The sequence below is a fragment of the Procambarus clarkii genome, chromosome 5 (genome assembly GCF_040958095.1).
Source record: "Procambarus clarkii isolate CNS0578487 chromosome 5, FALCON_Pclarkii_2.0, whole genome shotgun sequence".
Classification (NCBI taxonomy): Eukaryota; Metazoa; Arthropoda; class Malacostraca; order Decapoda; family Cambaridae; genus Procambarus; species Procambarus clarkii.
Genome location: NC_091154.1, coordinates 2,887,237 through 2,914,427, shown reverse-complemented (window position 1 = coordinate 2,914,427; position 27,191 = coordinate 2,887,237). Strand labels below are relative to the sequence as shown.

Below are 27,191 nucleotides of genomic sequence, written 5' to 3'. Positions count from 1 at the left end.
CACCATTCGCCTCCCATCATACTGTTTTTGCTTTTATATACAGACGTTATATATAAGTATTTACATGTTTTGTTCACCATAACTGTACATCTAAGCTTGTATGGTGAGTAAAGGCACAAAGACGTAGCTACTCACACAGTCAGCTGGTGGCGGCCACCCTCAAGGCCAGAGGCACTAATATTTCTCCTCCAACAATACTGTTTGTGGTGTTATTACGCTATATACACACATTATATATAAGTATCAACCTGTTTTATTCACCATACTTGTACAAGTTAACTGGTATGGTGCCCAAAGACCATAGTGGTCACCAGTAAACAACATGATAAGTTGTGCAGACGACGCCACCTCCCTCACCAAAACGGCGGCTCCCAACCTACTCTTATTGCTGTTTATACCCTCTATACACACGTTATATATAAGTAGATACATTTGTGTTCACCATACCAAACCACTAAGCTGGTATAGTGAGTGCAGTCAATAAAAGGTGGCCACACACAGTCAGAAAACAACACCACCACCCTCCCTCCCAAAGCATTACTCCTCCCTCCATGGAGCACAGCGCTAAATATCACCACAATCCTGCTATTATCAGAACCCTGGTCAGTTCTATCACAGTCAGGGGTCTTCTGTAATATCATCGCTACATAATAGCATGAACAAGTATATTATGGCATTTTTAGGCGATGCTGTGGTCACAAGCTGAACAGCAGTGCTGTTAGCTCATGATGCGTGTGTCAGGCTTGGTAGCTCACTCAATATTGAGGCCCCTAACACCCAGGAATTTGGCCCACGATTTAAAAAAAAAATGGCGTCTGTTTACAAGAGCCCTGATGAAGGTGTGGTGAACCCCGTGTATCCGCGGGCCATTTAAATCTTGCGTAGAACTCCAAAGCATAATATAATGCGATGCGCAATTTACTGCAAGTCGGTCAAAGCATCATATGATGCGAAGCGCAAGTTAAGGGTTAACTTACTACAATTTATAATTGAATACATTAAATGACTCTTACCATGTTTCACCTTAATTTCATTGTCGTCTGTGCAGCAAGCCCAGCCTCTGCATGTGTCATCTTCCTGAAAATGTTAAAAATATGAATACAGTAATAAGAGTACTATAACAAAGTTATAATAATACATTAACAATAATAACAACAATATTGGATTAATAACTGCAAGATGAGAGAGTGTCGCTCACCATAGTTTGGTCAACCTTAATTTTCTTGCAGGACTGTTGAGTCTCTTCAGTTTTCTGCTGGCAGCGAGTCTCTCTTTCTTTTGGTGAATTAACGTCGGCCATCTTTGTTAACTTCTTACTCACCCGGCCAGAGTGAGATACCTACAAGAATATAATGCTTTTACCATAACATCATTTGTGATTGCTGGTCATTTATCCTGAAATGTCTGGCAGGTCACTACAGTTCAATAGTGACCTTTCAGGTGCTACAAACCTTATCCACGGCCACACAACACAACAAAGAACACCAGAGCCAACTTGAGGAAGACTCTCCAAGAAGTATCTTCTCTTACAAACAATTACACTTCTCTGGCAACAAACATGGCCACAAGCACAGCTAGAATCACATACATGACAACAAGACTAAAAACACAAACACCACATGGGCTACTAAAAAAGGTGAGCCACCAACACAAGCATGGAACCATGACATGTACACATACACAGGCATGGCAACATATGTTTCCCAAAATAATGGCACCAAGCCATAAGGGTCACACACACAGAAATAACACAAGCGTGGACACACGACATACCTGCTTGATACCTGCTTGATGGGGTTCTGGGAGTAGTTCTACTCCCCAAGCCCAGCCCAAGGCCAGGTTTGACTTGTGAGAGCTTGGAAATGTCCACGGTTGTTCCAGCAATACTGTATTTTATATATTCGCTGGGAGGACGTTGAACAACCACGGATCTCTGACGTTTATACAGTGTTTTCTGATTGTGCCTATGGCACCTCTGCTCTTCACCGGTTCTATTCTGCATTTTCTTCCATATCGTGCACTCCAGTACGCTGTTATTTTACTGTGTAGATTTGGGACCTGGCCCTCCAGTATTTTCCATGTGTATATTATTTGGTATCTCTCTCATCTCCTTTCTAGTGAGTACATTTGGAGAACTTTGAGACGATCCCAATAATTTAGGTGCTTTATCGCGTCTATGCATGCCGTATATGTTCTCTGTATTCCCTCTATTTCATCAATCTCTTCTGCTCTGAAGGGGGAAGTGAGTACAGAGCAGTACTCAAGATGGGACAACACAAGTGATTTGAAAAGTACAACCATTGTGATGGGATCCCTGGATTTGAAAGTTCTCGTAATCAATCTTATCATTTTTTTGGCTGACACAATATTTGCTTGGTTATGCTCCCTTAACGTTAGGTCATCAGACATCATTATTTCCAAATCCTTGACATGCTGTTTTCCTACTATGGGCATTTTCGATTGTGTATTGTACCCAGTATTATGTTTCAGATCCTCATTTTTGCCGTACCTGATTCCCCGAAATTTATCAGTTAAACATCATATTATTTTCTGTTGCCCAATCAAAAACTTTGTTACTATCAGCTTGTAGGTTTTCAATGTCTTTAGCAGAGGTAATTTTCATGCTGATTTTTTTGTCATCTGCAAAGGATGACACGAAGCTGTGACTTGTATTTTTGTCTATATCTCATTTGAGAATAAGGAACAGCAGTGGTGCAAGGACTGTACCTTGAGGTACAGAGCTTTTAACTGCACTTGGACTCAATTTTATTTGATTGACTGTTGCTCTTTGTGTTCTGTTTGACAGAAAATTGAGTATCCAGCATCCTACTTTACCAGTTATTCCCATTGACCTCATTTTGTGTGCTATCACTCCATGGTCACATTTGTCGAATGCCTTTGCAAAGTCGGTGTATACAAAATCTGCATTTTGCTTTTCTTCTAAAGCTTCCGTCATTTTGTCATAGTGGTTGAGTAGCTGTGACAAACAGGATCTTCCTGCTCTAAATCCATGTTGTCCTGGGTTGTGTAGCTCATTATTTTCCATAAAACTAGAAATTTGATTCTTAATCACTCTTTCAAAAACTTTTATGTGTGATGTTAGTGTAACTGGTCTATAATTTTTTTGCCAAGGCTTTACTACCCCCTTGTGCACCGGAGCTATATCTGCAGATTTAAGTGCTGCTGGTATCTTCCCCTGTATCCAGGCTCTTTCTCCATATTGTGCTGGGCGCTCACGCTACTGGAACTTTACATTTCTTTATGAATATTGAATTCCATGAGTCAGGCCCTGGAGCCGAGTTCATGGGCATAGTGTTAATTTCTCTTTCAAAGTCTTTCGAGTTCGTGTTAATATCCGTTATATTACCTACGGCTTGAATGTCATTCATAAAGAAGCTGTCTGGATCTTCAACTTTATTGTTGTTTATTGGTGTGCTAAGCATAGCCTCATACTGGCTTCTTAGAATTTCACTAATTTCTTTGTTGTCTTCTGTGTACATTGTAATTAAAGGTCCAATACTGGTGGAGGTTTTTGATTTTGCATATGTGAAAAAAATATTTTGGATTTTTCTTTATCTCTTGTATAGCTTTCTGTTCCAATTCCATTTCCTCAGACTTGTATGATCGCTTCAAAGTTTGCTCTATTTCTTCGATCTCCCTGTTTAGGTTTATTTTCCTTTCTTGTGATAGTCGTGTCTGCCTATGCATTTCCGTTATTTTTTCCTTCTCCTGTAACGTCGTCTGCTTTCTCTTTCTAGAGTGGTCCTCTTTTTGACCCTCACAAGAACGTGCTTCAAGCACGAGCTATTCCCTGTGTGCGAGTTTTGTCGCTTAAGACCGTCTCCAATTGAATGTTTGCAATGTCTACATTTATTTTTTCCCAGTCAATCCTCTTATTTTTTTTTTTTTTTTTTTTGAGATATATACAAGAGTTGTTACATTCTTGTACAGCCACTAGTACGCGTAGCGTTTCGGGCAGGTTCCTGGAATACGATCTCCGCCATGAAGAATCGTTTTTACAATCAAGTACACATTTTACTGTTGAGTTAAACAGAGGCTACAGTTAAGGATTTGCGCCCAGTAAATCCTCCCCGGCCAGGATACGAACCCATGACAAAGCGCTCGCGGAACGCCAAGCGAGTGTCTTACCACTACACCATGGAGACTGATAAATTGGCTTATTTTTTAAATTGAATTGATTGAATTCCCCTTCTTGTTTGTTGGGTCTCTTAGACCTACTACCGTTATTTATGCTAGTTCATCTATCATCTCATTAACTGAGTTTAGTAGCTCTGTGCTTACCAGATCCTCATTAATATACAGACCTACTCCTCCATTTGATCTAGTTTCTCTATCACATCTGTATAGTTTATTGGGTCTCTTGGACCTACTACCATTATTTATGCTAGTTCATCTATCACCTCATTAATCGAGTTTAGTAGCTCTGTGCATACCAGATCCTCATTAATATACAGACCTACTCCTCTATTTGACCTAGTTTCTCTATCACATCTATATAAATTATAATTTGGAATCCAGATTTCACTATCCATATAATCTTTTGTATGAGTTTCCGTGAATGCTCCAAATATTGAGTTTGACTCTAATAGGTCATTTATGAACTTTACTTTATTTCTTGATTTTGACTTTAGGCCTTTTATTTTTTTCAAATATGAATGATTTTCCATATTGTGTCACTTCTGGAAGGTTTTGGTAGCTTTCTCTCCTCTCCACCCTGACCCAGTGTGTACTGCCCTGGCAATGGTTTGTCCAGTTTTGGACGCGGTACTGAGGAGTGTAGTAGTTTCTGTGTAGTTGGGGGAGTATGGTATGTGTGCGTTTGATGACGAATTGTCGTCCAGTCTTGGACATTTTTCCCCTCTTGATTCTGCAACGTTTTTGTCTGTCTGTTGCTCCCTCTGTTTCTGCTTGCCTCTAAAAAAATTCCCGGGCTATTATATTGAACTTCCTCTCTTATATAGCACTGTGTCCCTCTCACGTGGAAATCAGGGCAATAAAGATCATAGCGTTTCCTCTCATTAACCAAGAGTTTGCATAACTAAGGGTGGAAATATCTACACTCTGTACCAAAACGACATCTGCCCTTCCGTAACATGTTTCGGCATTTTCGGGGATGCATGAATGTGCAATCCGTGCCTCTTGTCCCTTATCTGCACTTCCCTTGTGCATAATATCTGCAAATATTTTCATCTGTGCTTGTATTCTGATTGTTTGTTTCTGTGCAGGCCTTGGCTACCTCTGTGTTTTGTTCTAACTTTCTCGTTTCTGCATTCTTTCTCGGTATTGCCCTTATCTTTCTCCTTGTTGCTTTCATCTTTCTCATTTTTGTTCTTGTCTTTCTCATTTTTTCTCTCCTTATTCATATTACCAGTTTGCTCTTCAATATTGCCTTCATTTTTGTGTACCTCGACACAATGACCTTCTACATTGCTAATTTGGTTCTCTAAACTCTCAGCTCCTGGGTTGTGTTCAGTGTTCATTGCTGTCTTTACATACTCTGCATATATTGCTGGTAGCTTTTGTGTGAATTGTAGCCTATGTACCTCAGGAATGTCATTCATCAGTTTGGTGATGTTTTCCCATATCCATCTACCATTACGACAGATCCAGTAGGTACCTTGTCTGTTAGCATATTGTGTAGGTAATCCTGTACAACTCAGGTGAAATCTTATGTTACAAATGTTACATACAATCCCTACAACACTCTTCCAAAGTGACTTAAAGCAGCTGCCACACATCTCCATGCTGGGTTTGTGCTGTAGAGGTTGTCTGTTCCCCTATTTGTGATTTATTGTCGATTTAACTCTTGTTGACTTTAGCAATTTTACTATTTATAATACAGGTATTATATGAATATATTTATAATATTATATGTATGTACAGTATATAAATATAAAATGTATACAGTATATTTATAATATTATATATGTTTATTGGTTCAACTTTGGTAAGGCAGTGGACTGGTGATTGTTGACCAGTACTCACCTACTCACCTAATTGTGCTTGCGGGGGTTGAGCTTTGGCTCTTTGGTCCCGCCTCTCAACTGTCAATCAACTGGTGTACAGATACCAGACCAGTGGTAAAGGAGGGGTGGGGGAGCGACCCTTCACAGCCTACCGAGTGTGTACACAGATCAAGCCTCGTGGCCCCTGTACACAGAGTCTGGTGTGTGTGTTGCCTCACTATTCACTGAATTATACGTTCCAAATTTTCCACGTGGCATTTTTCCTACACTTTCAAGCCTTTATGACATAGGCTATGTGGTACCACAAGGGACTACAAGCATGGCACTAAAATGAGGCTATAAGCATAGCACAACAATAAGGCTACAACCCGCCAAACACACACCAAAACTACGACTTTGCTACAACGTTCAAACAAGTTTTAACACCTAACCAGTTATAACAACCAATATAGCAAGTTGTAGCAACGTTCTAATACGTCATAAAAACGTTAAGCCAAGATGTAACAACTTTATTACAAATTGTAACAAGCGAAAAATAGAGATAGTTACGGTTTGTGTTTCCAGGGAAGCATGTCAACACAACAATGAGGCTACAAGCATGGCACCACAACGAGGCTACAACATAGCACAACAATAAGGCTACAAATATGGCACCACAACGAGGCTACAAATATGGCACAACAACGAGGCTACATATATGGCACCACAAAAAGGATCTCAAACATGGCGCCAAAAGTCTGGGTCATACCTGACGTCTTGATCTTGGTCCTGGCGCCATTATGATTACCAGTCACACTCTCTCCTCGTCTTCACAATAACACACGTTGCTGTCTCTTCTACTTGCCAATACGTGTAGTCTCTTCTTATTGATAGTACGTGGAGTTCACGTGAAGGTTTTCGACCCCACGTGAAGTCTCTCTTTGTTTACATCAGCAGATACTTGGTCGGTTAGTTCCCAAAGTTGGGCGGTTAGTGCAAAGTGTCGAGCGGTTAGTTCCCGGAGTTAGTTCATGGTGTCAGGTGCTTAGTTCAAGGTGTGATCGTCGTCGCCCCTAAATCAACACAACATAGTTCAAGGTGTTGGTCGCAGTCATGTAACTAAAGCTTGAGCTAGTAAAAGCTTCTTAAAAAAAAATAAAATCTCTTCTTAATCACCCTGTGTGGTTACGTGCTTAGTAACACACTAGTTTCTATGCAGCTATATTACTGTCCGAATTATTACCATGTCAAAATAGGAGAGTTAAATATATACGTGCATGTGTATATTCATATACACATATATTTATTTTAATATGATGTTCTTTCACCCACAGGGTTATACAAACACAAATCTACACATGGAACCGCCTTCCCGCCAAAGCTGTACATTTATTTTTATTTATTTATTTATATACAAGAAGGTACATTAGGTTTATGAGGATACATAGCATAGTATTTACAATCTTGTAAAGCCACTAGTACGCGCAGCGTTTCGGGCAGGGGCCGGATTCAGGAAGGTACTTACGAAGGTTTTTCCTCTTAGCTAAGAGCGTTTTCCATCTTAGCGCCTTCATGGCGGCTACGTCCGTATTCAATTAACTACCCTAAGTGGAAAAACCTTCGTAAGTTCATTCCGGGATTTAAGTGTGGTTTCGACCACTCGTAGCTTTACGTAAACTGGATATAAGTCATTTTTTCTCTACTACATAACACTGGGATCGATTTATGATATTGGAACATGACCAAAATATTATAGCTGGTGAATCTAGTGAAGAGGAATCCTTCGTGTTAGTTATATATGCATTCTCTGCTTGAAACTTGAAGTAAATATGTGTTTGATGATAGTAGAATTAGTTTTATAATAGCAAGATATTATACCAGTAGTTATTAAGTAAATAAACACTGGTGAACATGAAATATGAGAGGTGATGAGCCCTGCCTGATGGGATCATTTACTATCACCAAATGCCCCTGTTCACCTAGTAGTAAGGGTGTACCTTAGCTACACATACCCAGTTCTAATTTATTTAGTTTGGTTTTATTTTGAAATTAAATCTGGGTGAGACATAAAATAAAAATATGCTGCACAAATGATGTTAGGTAAGGAAAATGGTAAAAATGTCACAAACTTTATTCATTGAATACTTAAAGCTATAATTATGACTATATAGATTATTAAAAAAGAGAGAGGGAAGTAGGGGTCCAAGACCTCTTCCTGTTATACAATTTGGGTGTGGAACAAGAAATTATCAAAAGAAGGCACCATGCCGGGAAGGCTATGTAGCAGTAAGGCAGTGAGGTGAGGCAGCTACTATTTGAGAAATGCTTATTTTATTTACCTTATAAGCTGAGGCAACTTATTTTATTTGAGGAATACTCAGCTGATTCTTCTACATTTAGCATGGAACAAATTTGTGTCCAAGGCCTCTTCCTGTTAATCAATTTGGCTGTGTGTAACCAAACTAGAAGTGTTCTACAAATCAAGGGACCCAGAATGTGGAATGACCTCCCGAATCATGTCAAAGGCTGTACCTCTCTCAACCAGTTTAAGAGTTAAACCAAGTACTGCCTAATTAACTCCATGTAACCTAACTTACCTCCTAAATGTCAACCCATGTCTTGCTATTTTTTTAACAACGCTGTTCACCAACATGTGCAATTGCTGATTTATGCTATGTTAACCCCCTTTTTGTATTTTTTATTCCTTCTTTCAACACAATTTATACCTAATCCTGATTACTATTAAGTTTTAGTCTGTGTTTTTTCCCCCACACCTTGCCCGAAATGCTATGAGTATTAGTGGCTTTAGGTATTGTATGTACTGTACTAGCTCTGTCTATAAATCCAACATTATGTTTGTAAATCAACTGTATGTACTTTTCCTGAATAAAATGTATTTATTATTTATTTTTTAATCAGTAAGTATTAAAAGAAGGCACCAAGCTGGGAAGGCTATGTAGCACCATTGTGTAACAATAAACCAAATTTTTTTTTAACAAATAATGCACCTGTATTTGAAAACAAATCCTGTCAGCTGTAAAAATGTTGATGCAGTTATTTAAATGAAAAATATAATGAAAGAAATATTACTGGTTTATTTTTATCCTATCTTTTTGTACTGTACAGTATATCCAAGGAAGTGAAAAATTGAGACATAATGCACAATTTAATGAATGATTAGCATGGATTAGCAGTTCAAAAGATATATGACTATTACATATCAACAAGAGATCTTAATGATCCATGGTCAACATGATTTAATAAGATAATACAGTACTGAATTTGTAATAATACAAACTATAATTTAAAATCTTTATTACTGATTTTTTTTATTAAGAAGATTAGGTATACACAGCAATGTACTACTACCCTATTCTAAATGGAATATTACACAGTGTAGATAAAAAACTAGCTATAAGTTTATCTAATACTCCCATCTCACAGGATGGTTAGACATACTGTACATGGAATCAATTTAGAAAATACCAGCCTCAATACAAAAAACAAATCAACTCTGACTAAACAACTCTAAGCAATTTTCACAAGCGGTAAGCACTGAATCATGGAAACATTATATTATAATTACTCTTACCAGTTTCTACCAGACTCCTCTCAAACAATGTATTTTTAAACATGTTTAGGTATACACAGCAATGTGCTGCTTCCCTAGTCTGTATAAAGGACCACACAGTGTAGATCAAAAACCAGCTACAAGCTCATCCAACATCATCACCTCACAGGATGGCCAGTTATACATGGAATTAGGAGAGAACAAAATACTTAATGCTTATCTATTAGCCCCCACTGGCAAAATCTGGGTGCAGCACAAGAATATCTTCCAATATTCCTGAGTGTATAAAGTAATTATAGACTCAAAATACCTCATACCATTTGGTATGAAGTCACTGATAACAGGACAATCACAGATATAGTGTTGGAGAGTATGTTCTCTCAAGTAGGACTGAAAACAATGTTTTTTTTCCACCAAGAGGGCTATAAACTCATAGAACTGCCTACCCGCTGAAGCCGTAAATGCCAGATTCCAGCTAAAAAATATCATTAAGACAATTGGCGGGCCCTTTAACAAGCCGCCGGCTTTCTGTCCTCTTCAAGGCCACTAGATAGTTAGTGTGCCCTTGGGTAAATTCAGTAAATATATACAATAATTGTCAGCGCATCTTCCGAGCAAGAAGGACAGCTACACAGTATCTCTTAGAATTACGTAGGTAAACAACAAATGTAACATTTGTTTACTACAATGTCGGTGCTGGCTGTAGAAGTTAAAAAAACATTGTTTTACTTCGAAATATACTAATTTTATAAGAAAATTCGACGTAAATAGGAGGCAGTAGAGCTCCGATAAGCCAGCGCTAAATCTTCAATATGAAGAATGTTGCTGCTCTCTGATTGGCCAAACAAAACACAGTAGTGACCTCTATCGGCACGCAGGTGAACCAACAATTTTCTTCCTAAGTAGACCTTATTGAATTGCACCTAAGCATCTTCTTAGGGCACACTTAGGAACCTTCGTAGCAAACCCACTTACGAAGAAATACACAGAGCTTCCTGAATCTAGGTCAAGGGACTTGGTCTGAGTAAGGACAGAAACAGCAGTGTGTTTTGGATCAGGGGCAGCACCAGAGGTAAGAACAAGAGCAATGGGAACTTCCATAGTAAGGTCAATTGGCTCTGCTACCGAGACAAAAGGAGATGCAGGAACAAAGGAGGAGGAGGTAATTGGGGTAAGGACTAGGACATTCTTACATTCTAGGTGGGGAGAGGAACCTTGTTTAGTTTTCTGACTGAGAAACACAGGCATCATAGTGATGCGGTTCTTTGGAATGCTATTGTTTCAGGCTGGGAGTTGGAATGAGAGCAGGTGACAGGGTTGGGAGGAGAATGGGTATCAGCTTGGACAGTCACATGCCGGGAAGGGCCAAAAGACAGAGGGGAAGACGGGACCGAAAGTTAGAGGGTCCCGTCTCCACCTCACATTTAAGTGAGGTGGAGAAGCAATACAAATATGGGAAAGAGAGGAAGACTTGGAAGGAAGGGTGGAACCCTCAGCTTAAGATAGCAGAGTAGCAAGAGAATGGAAGCTAGTGGAAGTGTCAGGATACAAGGCTTGAAAACAGTTATGGACCTGAGGAAGGGAAGAAAGAAAGATAGGATAGAGGAACATGATGCAACATACAAGCATATGTCAGAAAAGGAGGAAAGACATTGGACCTGGCATCTTGCCTTGAAGAAAGAATTACAAACTCGATGTTTGGGGGTGAAAATAGTATATACAGGATAGATAAAAAGCCAGGATAGAAATCACTACAGCTGATGCAGCGAGCATGGGGAGAAAAACAATCTGGCCTAAAATGGTTGGAAGTACCACACAAGAGACAAAAAGGATACCTCACTACAATATTTATAAAGTTCATGCCCAAATTTCCAGCACCTATTGCAGGTAGTGTGGATGACTCCTTGAATGGAGACTCTGGCAGCTGCAGGAACTACTGAAGATTGAGGATCTGACTATCAAATGTGATTTTATCAATTCTAAGGAAACGAGGGAGATGATCACGAGGGAGACTTGTAAACACATCAACCTTGAGGATATGATAACCTTGGCCTTGAAGGATGTACTTAATATCATCATGAGTCTTCAAGATCCCTGTGCCCAGTTGTGGAGAAAGAACGACTGTGCCGATGCTTGCATTTAATTAAACACTTTTAGACCCATACTGGGGTCCCAATATGCAAGACAGGGCAGCTGGTGGGCAGCCATCTTCTTTGAAGGGGACTCAACAATGTGCGTGACAGACTGGGTAGAATTAAATGTAACATATATACTCCACAGTCTACAGGAGGTTTGTGGATTTGTTTATCATCATGAGATACCAAAACAGTGTTCTTAGGCCAAGTAACCGGGCAAAACAGATCCTGGTACTGTACATACCAGTAATTGTGGGAAATTTGTGGGCTCGATTGCATGAGCAGCACCATGGACTCCAAGTAACAAGGAATATAAAAGGTATAGTTGTAAAACCAAAGATGGAGTCACTCCAGGTGATGAGGTAGTCATCACTGGGGACTTGGGGCTTGACCCTGTCAAGGAAGTGGCTGGGGATTGGAGAGGATCGGTAGGGAGAACCAAAGACATCGCCGGGTCTGGGCACATCATAGTCGGTGCAATGGAGCTCATTCGTTCATCACAGCCCAACTTGATTCAGGGGGACTGGACTTTACAGGCCTGCACCTCCTCCCACTAAGAAGTCCAACAAAGAGAGGTAGAACCATATAAGCAACTTCTGGGGTAACAAGGATAGTAAACATAGTTAACCCCTGAGGTGTCTGAAGATTACCCCAGGAACCGATAAGGGTTACCAACCCCACAATGCCCACTTGACCTAATATCTAACCAGGCATGCTAGCTATACGAGCTCATTGATTCCGGTGGGCCACATTGAACCTCCCATTTTACCACTGATTCCCAACCAAGGAAATGTTGCCCGTGTGCCACATGGGCATAATTCACTCGTGCACCGTCATAGCAGGTAGATGAGGGAAGCACAAGCCACAGACACATGTCCAAGGGAGGTGCATGAGAACCATACTCACTACATCAAGGCAGCACCACTGACAGGTGAGCTTATTTGTAACTCCATTTGTATTTGCGTACATTACATTAATGCTCACATTCCAGGTATTATATAGTTCAGTGTTGGTGTTCACACTCCAAGTGTCATATAGCCTATACTGTACAACTCTTAAATACACAAACATATATTGAGTGTTTAGGTTTAGTTTGAAAAATACACTATTTCATCATTTACAATTTATTAAAATATAAAAATATAACATAAAAAATACTATATTGTACACATTTCTTCTGCTTCTTCATATACTTTCTGAGCCTTGTACAGAACATATATCACTCTCTGGATCATCAAACTCACTTAGGGGCTCATAATCGTCCACTTTATGACTTTCGTTCGTTGTGTGTAAGTGATGCTGAGGGTTGAGTAGCATACCCAGTTTGGGAGCTCGAGCCGTGTGTGCTACTTGTGGTTACTATGTTCTTACTAATGGTCTGGAGCCTAGGTGACATACCCACAATTTTTTTTCAGAGGGCAGATGTGTATTAGATGCCTCAGGTGCAGAATGGGATCTTCGTGTACCAGGCGAGAGTTTCAAATGTTGCGGAGCATCTTATGACATCTGAGGATGGTATACACAGTGCAAGGGTTAATATGACATCTTTATACATACAAATAGATCCCTATATGTTCCTAAGTATATTTTATGATTATTATCATTACTATATATGGAAATAGTAAATTATGAACACTTTCCAATTTTAAACATTAGTTACTGTTTAAGGATAAAAATTTACATACAGTAGCTTATTGTAAAGTTTTACGATACATGACAAATCAATTCCAAATAAAAATACCGTATCTTTTAACGGTTCTTATTAAAAATAAAAACACGTATTAGACACCCAACCCACAAATCTGAATATAGAGGTATTGGCGACATTTCAGTTCATTCAGGAACACTGTGAAGTGTAATGGTTACACGACTGCATAATGATCTACAACGGACTAAAATTTAATCAATTCCTTTACCTGTATTTTTCAAATTTGTTGGTTGGGTGTCTTATTTTCAGCCATGTTACCATGACTTATTGTTTGCAACAAACACATTATTGAATCTAAAGCAAAATGTCCAAGAGTATCATTCCGTCATCACATTCCCTGATGACGGAATGTGATCATTCCTTCATCAGGGTATACCGTATACATACAATGTCTGGATCACCAATGTTAGTTTTTTACATATTGCTCACTAACTATTTTGATCTTTCTTATACCACTATATCATCAGCAGGGAAAACATTGTACAATAACTATAGCAATCTTCATTACACCACCACCAAGGGCCTCATGGACCAATTGAGTATCCACGTTATCGTTAAATTGAGTATCCACTCAATTTAACGGCCTATATGGGGCTGTACCCTGGTCGTTATTTCCGAAGTTAAGTTGGGTCAGGTAATTTTTCAAGTAACATTCAGGTAGGATATATTTTATACTGTATAACTAAAATTAAATAAAGTTCATTGTGTAATTGCATTCCAATTTAGTGCCACACCGACGATTAAGCCAGTTGTTGGCTGCTGCATGGATGATGTGTGAACACGGTCTGATCAAGCCCAGATGGGTGGGAAAAAATTGATTCATTCCTTTGTATTGCAAAATATTTCATGTATCAATCAGCAAGTTAATATTTTCTCAATAATATTTTAGAGATGTGTTTTGATTTACCCTGAACAGTGCAGGTAATGTATTTTTAATGTTACAACACAGGCTGTGGCGGCCATGCCATAACAATGGCGATCGAGCCTTGTCACTGAGAGCCTGCCAAGACGAATTATTTTGAGCTCACCTATTCTCTGTTGACGATAGAATATACATTTGCAGAGACTAATATGTAGCTTTTGTTGAAAAAAAACAATTAATATCTTGTAATACTATAATAAAATTGGTAAATTGACTTACTTTTAATGAAGCTGAAGATTACGAAGCTGTGAAGATTACGTCATCCTCTGCAGCGCTTGTTTTATATTGTTTATGTTGTATACAGGGTACATACTGTATGTACACTTATTTTCAGGCACTCACTTCACACAACAGTTAGGCTTACTACTAATTCACATGAGTTCTAATACTACTTCACTATTGACAATTATTTCTACTGTATATTTACATTGTACAGTATCTTTTTGTCTAGGCTTAATTAATCATTAACACTTACAATACTGTACTCTATCAACACTTTTTACACTAATTTATATGCCTTTCAATCATATTTTATATCGTTAGTTGATGACTTGTCACGACTTGTTGGTGGGAATTCAGCATCGGCGGGTGCAACATGGCTTGTAGAGCATTCGTTGCTGGCGGATGTTCCACGACTTGTCGATGGGAATTCAGCATCGGCGGGTGCAGCATGGCTTGTAGAGCATTCATTGCTGGCGGATGCTCCACGTCTTGTCGATGGGAATTCAGCATCGGCGGGTGCAGCATCGCTTGCAGAGCATTCATTGCTGGCGGATGCTCCACGACTTGTCGATGGTAATTCAGCATCGACGGGTGCAGCATGGCTTGTCGACGAAGATTTTTCACGAACCGTTGAAATCATGAATTTATCTATTTTTGTCTGAATCTGATTTTCTCTGGCTAATGTTCTGAGACATTGCTTAAAGGCTGTAAGGTGTACATAAAAACTTCCAATAACCTCATGTTTACTTTTTCTTGAATATTCAATGAGTTCCTCAATTTGTTCCAATCTTTTCTGATATCCGACACCTCTAGGCAGAGCCTCACCAACATCTTCCAAGTCATCATCAGAGTCATCAGAGTCTTCAGAGTCATTTCCGAGAACACTTTGCGCAATCTGTTCTTCAGTTAACAATTCATAACCAGGATCGTAATCATTTTCTAACCATTCATTGATATCATTCACTTGTAAACCCTGACCAGCTTGGAGCAACATTGTTCGGATCGTTTCTTCAAACCCTTCAAAATCATTGGCTTCATTTTCAAAACCTTTGAATTCACTATCAGATACTGCTGCATCACATCTAGGCCTCTCTCTTAACAGTTTCTTCCATGATTTTGTTAGTGTGGTTTCTTTCACTTTATTCCAAAGCCTAGCCCAGTGGAATATTGCTTCCCTGATTGTGTACTTTTTTAGATTTTCTAGTGTTCTTTGAGCCCTTGTATCCTTTCCTGTCAATTCATCTTCCTCGCTAGGTAAAACAACTAAAACATCTTCAAGCATTGCTGTTTGGTACATACGTTTAGCAGCAAGGATAACACCTTGGTCCATGGGCTGGATCAAGGATGTTGTGTTTGGTGGAAGTGCCATGCATTTTATTCTGCCATCCCTTGAAATTAACTTGCTAATGGGATGAGCAGGGGCATTATCTAGCAGCAACAATGCCTTAACCTCACTGGCCTTTATTCCACATTTGTTGATCTGGAATTCTCTGACTTCTTCGCAAAAGTGGTTTTCAAACCAGTCCATAAATATTGTTTGATTAAACCATGATTTCTTAGAACTGTAATATATTACGGGTAGTGCCTGCATTATATTTTTTAAGGCTCGAGGATTTTTAGACTTGCCTACCACGGCACATTTTGTCCTGTGAGAGGCATCAGCATTAGCACAGAGCAAGACTGAGAGTCGTTCCTTGCTTATCTTTCGTCCAGGAATATCTTCTTGCATTCTACTGGTTAAGGATGTACTTGGTACAGCTCGCCACATAAACCCAGTCTCGTCAGCATTATATACTTGATATTTGCTTAAATTATTACTGACAATGTACTCGTTTAATTTAGCCTTGAATGAATTAACATTAGTGAGATCAGCACTTGACGCCTCACCAGAATTTTTTTTGGTGTTTGAAATGTTATGCCGAGCCTTAAATCTTCCAACCCACCCATCACTTGCATTGAAATCTTTTATACCTAATTGAATGGCAAGTTTACTTGCTGCAACTTTAAGCTCTTCAAATCTTATTGCCATGCCAATTGTGCGGCGCTGAATAAACCACTTATACACTGCAGCATCCAGTTGTGGATACTGACCAGACTTTACTGTTTTTCTCGAACATGCAGCACCAGAAGTAGCACACTCTGTTGTGCTCACATATTTTAATAGAGTATCCTTCTGTTTCTTGATGTCACTTACTGTACTTTTCCCGATGTTAAACTCTGCTGCTGCTCGTACATGAGAATATCCTTTATCGAGTTTCTTAATTAACTCCAGCTTCTGTGTAACCGTCAGGCGCTTCCTTTGGGTAACTGTTGGCATTTTGTAAATTAAAAAGAAGATCACAATTAACAGTACAGCAATGTCCTTCACAATTGAAGCTAGCCACGCGGGTTCACAGTAAACAATGGGAACACATGGCCTGGCACAGTACATTCTAGGTCCGTGGGGAAAAAATACCGAGTGCCTATACTATAAAAGGTATTTAATAAGAAAACAAAGACTTTTGCTTAATAACAACTGTTTCAAAATATTTGAATAATAATTTATAATTTTTTTAATTAAACTGAATCATTTTAAAAGAAAATTAAGATGTAATATACGACTCTGGACGATCAAGGTCAGTGGCCTGGTCGCCATGTGAGGGGACGCTGATGCCACAACAAACCCAATACCGACCGTCGGTAATATCGACCGCCAGACCAGTATATGAGGCTCCAGATACCGGTCTCTCAAACCGGTCATTATTATCAGCAGATCAGTATAAAAGAGGCCGTTAAATTGAGTGGATACTCAATTTAACGGACTATATATATATATATATATAACGGACTTCCAATTTAACGGAAATATATATATATATATATATATGGATACTCAATATAGGACATGTCTTTGAAAATGTAATAAGTTATTATGAAACGCATTCAAGCATCGCATCAGACTAGAAATAAAAATGAATTTTGGAGAATTGATTTTTCAATTACCATTGACAGTAAAAAGAAGCATAAGAAATATTGGGAAAATTTGTGTTAGAATTATTTATCCTACCTTTTCGGTCATATATAAGAACATAAATCATAAATATATATATATATATATATATATATATATATATATATATATATATATATATATATATATATATATATATATATATATATATATATATATATATATATATAGACATATGTCGTACCTAGTAGCCAGAACGCACTTCTCAGCCTAATATGCAAGGCCCAATTTGCCTAATAAGCCAAGTTTTCATGAATTAATGTTTTTTCGACGACCTAACCTACCTAACCTAACCTAACCTACCTTTTTCGGTTACCTAACCCAACCTAACCTATAAAGATAGGTTAGGTTAGGTTAGGTAGGGTAGGTTAGGTTCGGTCATATATCTACGTTAATTTTAACTACAATAATATAAAATTGACCTCATTCATAATGAAATGGATAGCTTTATCATTTCATAAGAAAAAAAAATAGAGAAAATATATTAATTCAGGAAAACTTGGCTTATTAGGCAAATCGGGCCTTGCATAGTAGGCTGAGAAGTGCGTTCTGGCTACTAGGTACGACATATATATATATATATATATATATATATATATATATATATATATATATGTGTGTATATCACGAAAATAAACACGTGATTAAGAATGTGACAATGTCAGACCACGGAGGAAAAATGAAACAGGAAATTTCCTTAAGTACTTTCGTATATTAAATACATCTTCAGAAGGTCATTTTACAGATCGAGTGATGGGTATAAATAGGCAGGAAGGAGTGGTGAAGTAAGGTGAGGTACAATACTTGGACAACGCAGAAGGCCCATTGGCCCATCACATGCACCCAATTGGCACATCCGATGTAGCACAATGGCCCATCTGATACAGCAGACATACAAGCATAATATATAGGTAATTATAACATAAAGAAGTAAATATATACAATAAATTAGTGAGACAAATGTTTTTCAATGATTCTACTTAAATCGCCCTTTAGCTGATCTATTAGAAATGGATCTAAGTTATATAGACCACTGCTAATATTCAAATTACTTTCTTTGGTGATCTGTATCAAAGCAGATTCAATTATGTTTCTGTTATAGGTGTTTTTACAATTTGTTATTGAAGAAGCACTCTCCCAATCAATTTGGTGAGCTTTTTCTGACAAATGCACAAACAAAGCATTAGACAATTGGCCATGTTTTACAGAGTATTTATGTTGCGATATTCTACATTTTAAATCTTTAGATGTTTGCCCGACATAGAACTTATTACATTCCTTACAAGGTATTTTATAAATGACGCAATTATCACTACGAGGGCTGTTCCTTACTAATAGCTTACCAACAGTGTTTTCGTAGCTAAACATTACATCTATATTAAAAAGTTTCAAGGCCTTGACAATATTCTCAAACCCAGAGAAATATGGTAAACATAACACATTCTTTGGGCGAATCCTTTCACTGCATACATTATTATAATATAATGTTATTATATAATATATAATATTATATATTATGTTATTATATCCGCTTATTATTATAAGCGGATATTATAATAATGTATGCAGTGAAAGGATTCGCCCAAAGAATGTGTTATGTTTACCATATTTCTCTGGGTTTGAGAATATTGTCAAGGCCTTGAAACTTTTTAATATAGATGTAATGTTTAGCTACGAAAACACTGTTGGTAAGCTATTAGTAAGGAACAGCCCTCGTAGTGATAATTGCGTCATTTATAAAATACCTTGTAAGGAATGTAATAAGTTCTATGTCGGGCAAACATCTAAAGATTTAAAATGTAGAATATCGCAACATAAATACTCTGTAAAACATGGCCAATTGTCTAATGCTTTGTTTGTGCATTTGTCAGAAAAAGCTCACCAAATTGATTGGGAGAGTGCTTCTTCAATAACAAATTGTAAAAACACCTATAACAGAAACATAATTGAATCTGCTTTGATACAGATCACCAAAGAAAGTAATTTGAATATTAGCAGTGGTCTATATAACTTAGATCCATTTCTAATAGATCAGCTAAAGGGCGATTTAAGTAGAATCATTGAAAAACATTTGTCTCACTAATTTATTGTATATATTTACTTCTTTATGTTATAATTACCTATATATTATGCTTGTATGTCTGCTGTATCAGATGGGCCATTGTGCTACATCGGATGTGCCAATTGGGTGCATGTGATGGGCCAATGGGCCTTCTGCGTTGTCCAAGTATTGTACCTCACCTTACTTCACCACTCCTTCCTGCCTATTTATACCCATCACTCGATCTGTAAAATGACCTTCTGAAGATGTATTTAATATACGAAAGTACTTAAGGAAATTTCCTGTTTCATTTTTCCTCCGTGGTCTGACATTGTCATATATATATATATATATATATATATATATATATATATATATATATATATATATATATATATATATATTCAGGCTTGTTTGCATTTGTGTTCCTCACGTGTGCCCCAAAGAATGAGGTGATTTGATAAAATGCTATGCCCAAGATTACCATCCGAGTGCCGGCGGGGAAGTGGTTCATATAGCCTCGGCTATCACTTCCTTATGTCCGGTCGTGATGGTAAGCGGATTAAGGCGTCCCTGTACATACCAGTTGTGGGAGTATGGGTTCGAGTCACTTCTGGGGTGTGAGTTTTCAGTTGTATATAGTCCTGGGGACCATTCAGGCTTGTTTGCATTTGTGTTCCTCACGTGTGCCCCAAAGAATGAGGTGATTTGATAAAATGCTATGCCCAAGATTACCATCCGAGTGCCGGCGGGGAAGTGGTTCATATAGCCTCGGCTATCACTTCCTTATGTCCGGTCGTGATGGTCAAGCGGATTAAGGCGTCCCTGTACATACCAGTTGTGGGAGTATGGGTTCGAGTCACTTCTGGGGTGTGAGTTTTCAGTTGTATATAGTCCTGGGGACCATTCAGGCTTGTTTGCATATATATATATATATATATATATATATATATATATATATATATCGGGAACAGTTGAGGGCCACAGGGCTAATAATATACTATAAACAAGGAATGACAAGGCATATTTCACTGAAATTTTTAAAATATTGAAAAATAAGCAGGATGTTGATTTGGAAAATTTCTTGAAAAAGTTAGATTGAACTCCCTAGTGCTTGTAACCGACTTAGACTCGGTTACAAGTACAGTGGCACCTCGATTAATGAGCGGCTCTATCTACGAGCATTTCGAGTAACGAGCGAGCCACTCGCAGCAAATTTGTCTCTATTGACGAGCTTCACCTCTATTAACGAGCAAAACCACATGGTGCTTCCTAGCATCTCGCGGGTTCTCTCAAATTCTCAGATGCCTCCGACGCCAGTGTTGTTGTATCGTGCACGACAAGCATCCCTCTGCATTTATTTGTGCTTTTCTTTGGGGTTTTGGGGGTTTTGTGACTACAATTTGTAATGCACGATGTCGCCAAAAAAGCTGTTTACTAAAGATAATGTTGTCAAGAGGAAGAAAGACACAATTATTGTGGATTTGAAGAAGAAAAGTATAGCAAAGCATGAGCATGGTGTCTGTGTGACTGATCTCACAAGGGAGCATTGCAGGTCCGCATCAACAATTTGCACCATTAATAAGGGGGGGGGAGGAGGTAAGGGAGGATGCTGCCTCTTCCAGTGAGATCAGGGAAGTGTTGGGAATGTTTGAAAAGGTGAACGCATTCTTGGAAAAGCATCACCCTGATAAAGCAGTGACAACCCGGTGTGTGAACATGTTTAACCCTTAAACTGCACAACACATCATATGCAGGGTTGAGTAACTTGCAATAAATTGCGCATCGCGTCATATGACGCGATGGAGTACTACGCAAGATTTAAATGGCCCGCAGATACACGGGGTTCACCACACCTTCATCAGGGCTCTTGTAAACAGACGCCATTTTTTTTTTAAATCGTGGGCCTCATTCCCGGGTGTTAGGGCCTCAGTAGTGATTGAGCCACCAAGGCTGACACATGTAGCATGAGCTCACAGCACTGCTGTTCAGCTTGTGACCACAGCATCACCTAAAAATGCCATATTATATATATTTATGCTATTATTTAGCAATGATAGTATTACAGAAGACCCCTGACTGTGATAAAAATGACCAGGATTCTGATAATAGCAGGATTGTTGTGATAATTAGCGCTGTAGTGGGAGGAGTAATCTTGGTGGGGAGGGAGATAGCGTTGTCTGCTATGTGTGACCACCTTTTACTGTCTGGACTCACTATGCCAGCTTAGTTGTTCGCTATGGTGAACAAAACATGCAGATACTTATATAAAACGTCTGTATATAAAAGCAAAAACAGTATGGTGGGAGGAGAATGGTGGCGAGTCAGGTGAGGTATGGGAGAGAGGAAGTGACAGACAGAGGCGGGCTGCCACTGCCACTCAGCATACCAACTTAGTGGTTCGTTATGGTGAACACAAATGTAGATACTTATACTGTATATAACATCTGTATATAGGGTAATAACACCACAAACAGTATTGTTGGGGGGTGAAATTTTAGTGCGTCTGACCTTGAATGTGTGAGGGAAGCATCCGTCAGCTGACTGTGTGTAGCGACGTCTCTTAGTGCCTGAACTAACTATATCAGCTTAGTTGTACAGTTGTGGTGAACAAAACTTGTAGATACTTATATATAACATCTGTATATATAGTGAATAAAAGCAAAAACAGTATTGTGGGAGGAGAATGTGGGCAAGTCAGGTGAGTTGAGGGAGTGAGGAAGTGGTAGCAAGTGGCGGGCTGCCACTGGCTGCCACTACGAAAAATCCATCAGAGACATTGAAATAATTAGGAAATTATCTCTTTATGGCCACTCCTGCCTGAGAGCTGGGAGCAACAGCAACAGACCGCCTGGGATGCACGCCGAGTCAGCACCTGTTTTTGGCCAGACTTCCTCGTCCTATAGCGGGCAATATATGCCACTTACGATTTTTGTATTATTTTTCCCATGATCAGAGAACACAAATTAACAGGTTTAGAAGAATTTTTTTTTGTTTTTTTGGTATGTGCCTGTGGGTGACAATTGCTAATTAGCCCTGAGCAAACACAAATGTTAATGACAATTTGCTGTCTCGTTTTAGGGACATCCTAAAACAAAGACAAGCAATTGTCAATAAACACGTTTTTTGCAAAAGTAGAGAAAAGAAGAGCCAGTGATTGTGAACCACAACCCGGTCCCAGTGGGGTGAAATTCCCAAGAAGAGAGCGCCCGCCTGACTCAGAGGTGGATTCTCCTTCCACACCATAACGCCTCTCCTCCTTCCCAGCTCCCCATCGTCTCCCTCAAGCCAGCAACGACTCTTCATAAAGTAAAGTAAACATGAAAACAGTACAACAAAACATTTATAATTACACGTGCAGTATTATATTTACATTATAAAATGTCTTACAAGTATGGATGCTTTTGGGAGTGGAACGGATTAAATTTATTTCCTTTATTTTAAATGGGGAAATTTGTTTCTTAAGATGAGTTTTCCACATAACGAGCTCGGTGCCAGAACGGATTAAACTCGTTAATGGAGGTGCCACTGTATCTCTGGGAATTCTTATTATCTGCTGTTGTAGAATTGACAAAATATACACTGTGTCAACAAAATTATTCTTACATACTCCGTCACTATGTGATGGAGTACACATAGGACAGGGACTGAATTATCCCTGAATTCAGGGACAATTCTGTAACAAATGTTCTAGCATAAAACTTTGTACAGTTTAGTAATTTCTTACCGTTTGATGTACCAGGATGATCCATGTGTGCTGATGTTTTATAGCTGGAAGATCTTTTTGACTTCTTGACTTCTTCAAAGTGACTATTAGCTTCCCATCCATTGTCTATGTGAAGTCCTCCAGTACTTGGCCTACAGTTACCAGATCTGGTTTGCACAATCTAGCAAACGAAAAAGTACTATGGAGATGAGACTGTTAATATATTTTTTGAGATTCATATGTCTTGCAAATTAAAAACCTTTACTTGTGTAAAGGAGGAAATGTATATGTTTATCTCTCAGAATGTTCGGTAATATGTTTATTGTTTGTGATGTGTGTATATGTATGTATTAACACATCAGTTGCATATCGTCCTGGGGATCATTCAGGCTTGTTCGTGTATGTGTATATATATATATATATATATATATATATATATATATATATATATATATATATATATAGGCACGAATGTGTCACGACACAACTTTGCTGAAAAGACCCCATGTTACGACCCTGGGTTCCTCAATTGGAAACCAGAGGTCAAATTGAGCTAAATAAACTACCATATATTTGACACGCTTGCCGACGTGTATTTGTTCGTATCTTCCTTGCCAAACGTAGGATGAATCTTGTTGCTCACAAAGCATTCAGACTCTTGAGCTTGTTGTGGATTAAGTATAACATTGTAGTAATTATTAACTATCCTTAGAACGAGTAAAGTAAACAATATTGTACATCGGTGAAGATTTTTAATGTGTATAGCTGCACGATCAATTAGGCTCTTCCCGGCACCACAACAACTTGGGAGCCCTGGATGGGACGCTGGATGCGGCCTTCTCTGGGCTGGCGTTGTGGTGAAAAGTACCTCCTCCTCTTCCTCTTGCTTCTCTATTTCTGTGTCTAGTTTACCAAGATATGTATACTGTATTGTGTCATTGTCTGGCATAGATGTGTTCTAATGTGTAGAGTATTATACTTTGTATGAATTAGGTGTTCCTAGTGTTTATATTCCTAGTTATTCTAAGGGGGTCCCAGTGGAACCACGTGGTCTCCCTACCCTAAGATGACTCAAGCTTCAAGTTCTTTACTAGTAGTACTTTACCCTAGCTTGTTCTCAGTGTAAACCTTGTATCCTGCCTATGTGGACCAAGACTTTTAACGTAAGATAGTGTGGTAAAGTAATTATTGTTATTGGTGTGAATGTATATGGGGGGTTGTTAAGGGGTTAATAAATAAGTAAGTTAGCTTAAAGGAGTATCCATTCTTCCTGTGTAGGAGATCTATGATCTACCTCTAGGCTGACAATTGCAGTAATAAGCCACTATAAGTTTACTCTTGTATGTTTATTGGGGGCCGGGCCTTTTAGATCTCCCATACTTGATACCTCTTAATGCTAACTACTGACCCTACTCTAAATTAATACTAGATCCCCCATAGAACTTACTCCTATTTATAACACCCCAGGAGCACCGCCAGGGGAAGAAAGGCCATAGCCGCACATGCAGGAGAGCAGGGAAGAGGCGAAAGAGACGCCCCACACCCATGACACAGGGAAAACTCCGGCGTCCTCCCTATAGCTGCAATCCAGAACACCCCAGGAGCTACGGGGCATGGACTGGAGAATGGAGAAGAGTGAGAGGTGAAGCCCCCGAGAAAAAGGGACGCAAAACACCAGCATTTGTAAACACCGCCCTGACCAAAACAAACTCCCACAGTGCATGCGCAGGAGACACTGTCCGAACCTCACAACCCGCTCTGCGGGATGGCGCCTACTAGGACTACTTTACAAAAAGTAGCCAAACAGTATGTGACCCGAGTGAACCACTAAATAGAAGAAACAGCCCATCACATGGGACAGGAGCCAAAAGAGGAGTAAGCAGCGACAACATAGACTGCTTACGAGATGAAGACAAGGAACCCCATCGGGAACCCAATTGGGCTACAAGTAGCCCAAACTGGCATCCCAGACCAGGAGTATGCAAAGATAATGAGCAGCGCCGAGACAGAGCACGGAGAGAAAAGAAAACACAAAAGAACGAGACAGGATCGAAAACCAAGAGTAAGCACAGAAAAGGACAAACAAGAACAAGGCAGTCTCCGTGGTGTAGTGGTAAGACACTCGCCTGGCGTTCCGCGAGCGCTATGTCATGGGTTCGTATCCTGGCCGGGGAGGATTTACTGGGTGCAATTCCTTAACTGTAGCCTCTGTTTAACGCAACAGTAAAATGTGTACTTGGATGAAAAAACGATTCTTCGCGGCAGGGGATCGTATTCCAGGGACCATAGGATTAAGGACTTGCCCAAAACGCTACGCGTACTAGTGGCTGTACAAGAATGTAACAACTCTTGTATATATCTCAAAAAAAAAAAAAAAAAAAAAAAAAAAAGGACCAGAGGGAAGCCACATTGAAAGACAACAGACGTCCCAATAATATGGAAAGTAGCGGAAACCTTCCTGAACTCTTGAAAACACAGAAGCAAGCACAAGTCACGAACGCACAAAGGCACAGCCGCACCCGAGACCAAAAGTCATGCAGAACCCCAAGAAGAGGGAAACATGACAGAGACATTCTGCCCCAAGGAAAAGGGAGGGAATAATGGAGAAGAGCACCCACCTACATGACGGAACCAACTGACTCAAGGGACAAGGAACCGAGCCTGGAGAGGGGGCCGACGCCCAAAAAATCATACAGCGACGGGGTAGGGAAAAACCCACTCCTCATTACCGCAAGCCCCACCCAGAGGGTAGAAAAAAACCTGCTGGGTCCAACGGGGCCCTAGGCCCCCCAAGGCAGCCCCTCTCCAGTCCCGGAAACCCACATGGCATGGCCCCGGGGCTGAGCCGTCCTCCCAAAGCCCCGGCATCACAAGAAAAAAACGGGGCAGCCGCGAAAATACTAAGGAAGAGAGCCCACTGGCAAAATCTTACAACACGGCTGGGGGAACAGGCTCAAATGCCCCCGTCGCTACCCCGGAAGAGGAATTCCTTGAGATCACCAGAGTCTCAAAACCAACAACCCCGCCCCGCCCGAACCCACAGATGGTAAGAATCCGGTTGCAGGTAGGAAAGGGGCCCAGATTAGATCACAACAGAGGAAAGACAAGGGGATGTGGAAGGAACCGAAGCAACCAACACCCCCAAGCCCCAACACCAACCAAAACGGGGCAGCCTCGGGGCTTCCAGGGAGCAAACAACCGAGAGCATTGCCACCATCGAAGTTCAACGTGCAACACCCGTGCTGCCTGCACCCGTAAAGTCATCATAAGACTAGGTAACCGAGCCACAACAAGCAACAAAACTCGCATGACTCCGGGCCGAAGGTCCGCACCCCGACAGGCAGCAGACGGAGGCAAGACAGTCACACTGAGACAAGGGGTGAGAGCAACCCTCAAACTCGCTGGAAGCGAAGGGGGACTCCGGGGTCACATCCATCGGACCCGCGCGCCCCCAGGGGTTTCCCAGGGTCCTGAGCGTTACTATAAGAGGACTCGCGCTCAGGTAATCCCAGGCAGAGTACTGCTAACCGGCACCCAAAGCTACCAAACAACTTTCTAAGAACTGAACCCCCGGGACGTGTACACTCACGGGGACCTAGCAGGGGGAACCACTGGAAGAAGGAAGGAGACTCAATACACAGGGAACACAGGGGACAAGAATGAAGGCAGATCCCCCGATCAAGCAGATAAAAAAAAAAAAAAAACACGCAAGAGGACAGCATACCCAGGCGGAACAGAGTCGGCTGCTATGATTGGTGAAAACAAGCTGCGCAGTACCCTGCGCCCCAACAGTGCAAAATTGCCCCTTACTCTAAGGCAAACAAAGAAGCCAGAACACCCGAGCACACAGAGGGCGGCCGAAAACCAAGCAGTAAACGGCCTAGCAGAAGCAGAACCCAAGGGACTTGTG

General features: G+C 39.9%; 2 protein-coding genes across 11 annotated transcripts in view; both read right to left on the bottom strand.

The window, feature by feature from the left end:
- Positions 1–7,335, bottom strand: part of LOC138372758 (uncharacterized) — a 31,395-nt gene extending 24,060 nt beyond the window's left edge. For 4 of the 9 annotated variants that reach the window (XR_011230949.1, XR_011230945.1, XR_011230946.1 and 1 more), the window contains exons 1-3: positions 6,736–7,329; positions 1,199–1,339; positions 1,014–1,077 (exon numbers count right to left, since the gene is read on the bottom strand). Coding sequence is in view for 4 of the 9 variants with exons in the window: in XM_069338363.1 (XP_069194464.1) it covers positions 1,014–1,077; positions 1,199–1,339; positions 6,736–6,765 (235 nt within the window). In the remaining 5 variants the exon portion in view is untranslated. Of the gene's footprint in view, positions 1–1,013; positions 1,078–1,198; positions 1,340–6,735 lie in introns of all 9 variants that reach the window. The other 5 variants (XR_011230944.1, XM_069338363.1, XM_069338365.1 and 2 more) reach the window with 5 other exon arrangements.
- A 5,445-nt stretch (positions 7,336–12,780) lies between these two features.
- The window catches only part of LOC123765272 (uncharacterized), a 45,463-nt gene continuing 31,052 nt past the window's right edge, over positions 12,781–27,191 (bottom strand). For both annotated transcript variants that reach the window (XM_069338344.1, XM_069338343.1), the window contains exons 5-7: positions 23,303–23,462; positions 14,522–16,831; positions 12,781–13,178 (exon numbers count right to left, since the gene is read on the bottom strand). In XM_069338344.1, coding sequence (XP_069194445.1) covers positions 14,823–16,831; positions 23,303–23,462 — 2,169 coding nt within the window. In that variant the 3' untranslated portion in view covers positions 12,781–13,178; positions 14,522–14,822. The remainder of the gene's footprint in view (positions 13,179–14,521; positions 16,832–23,302; positions 23,463–27,191) is intronic.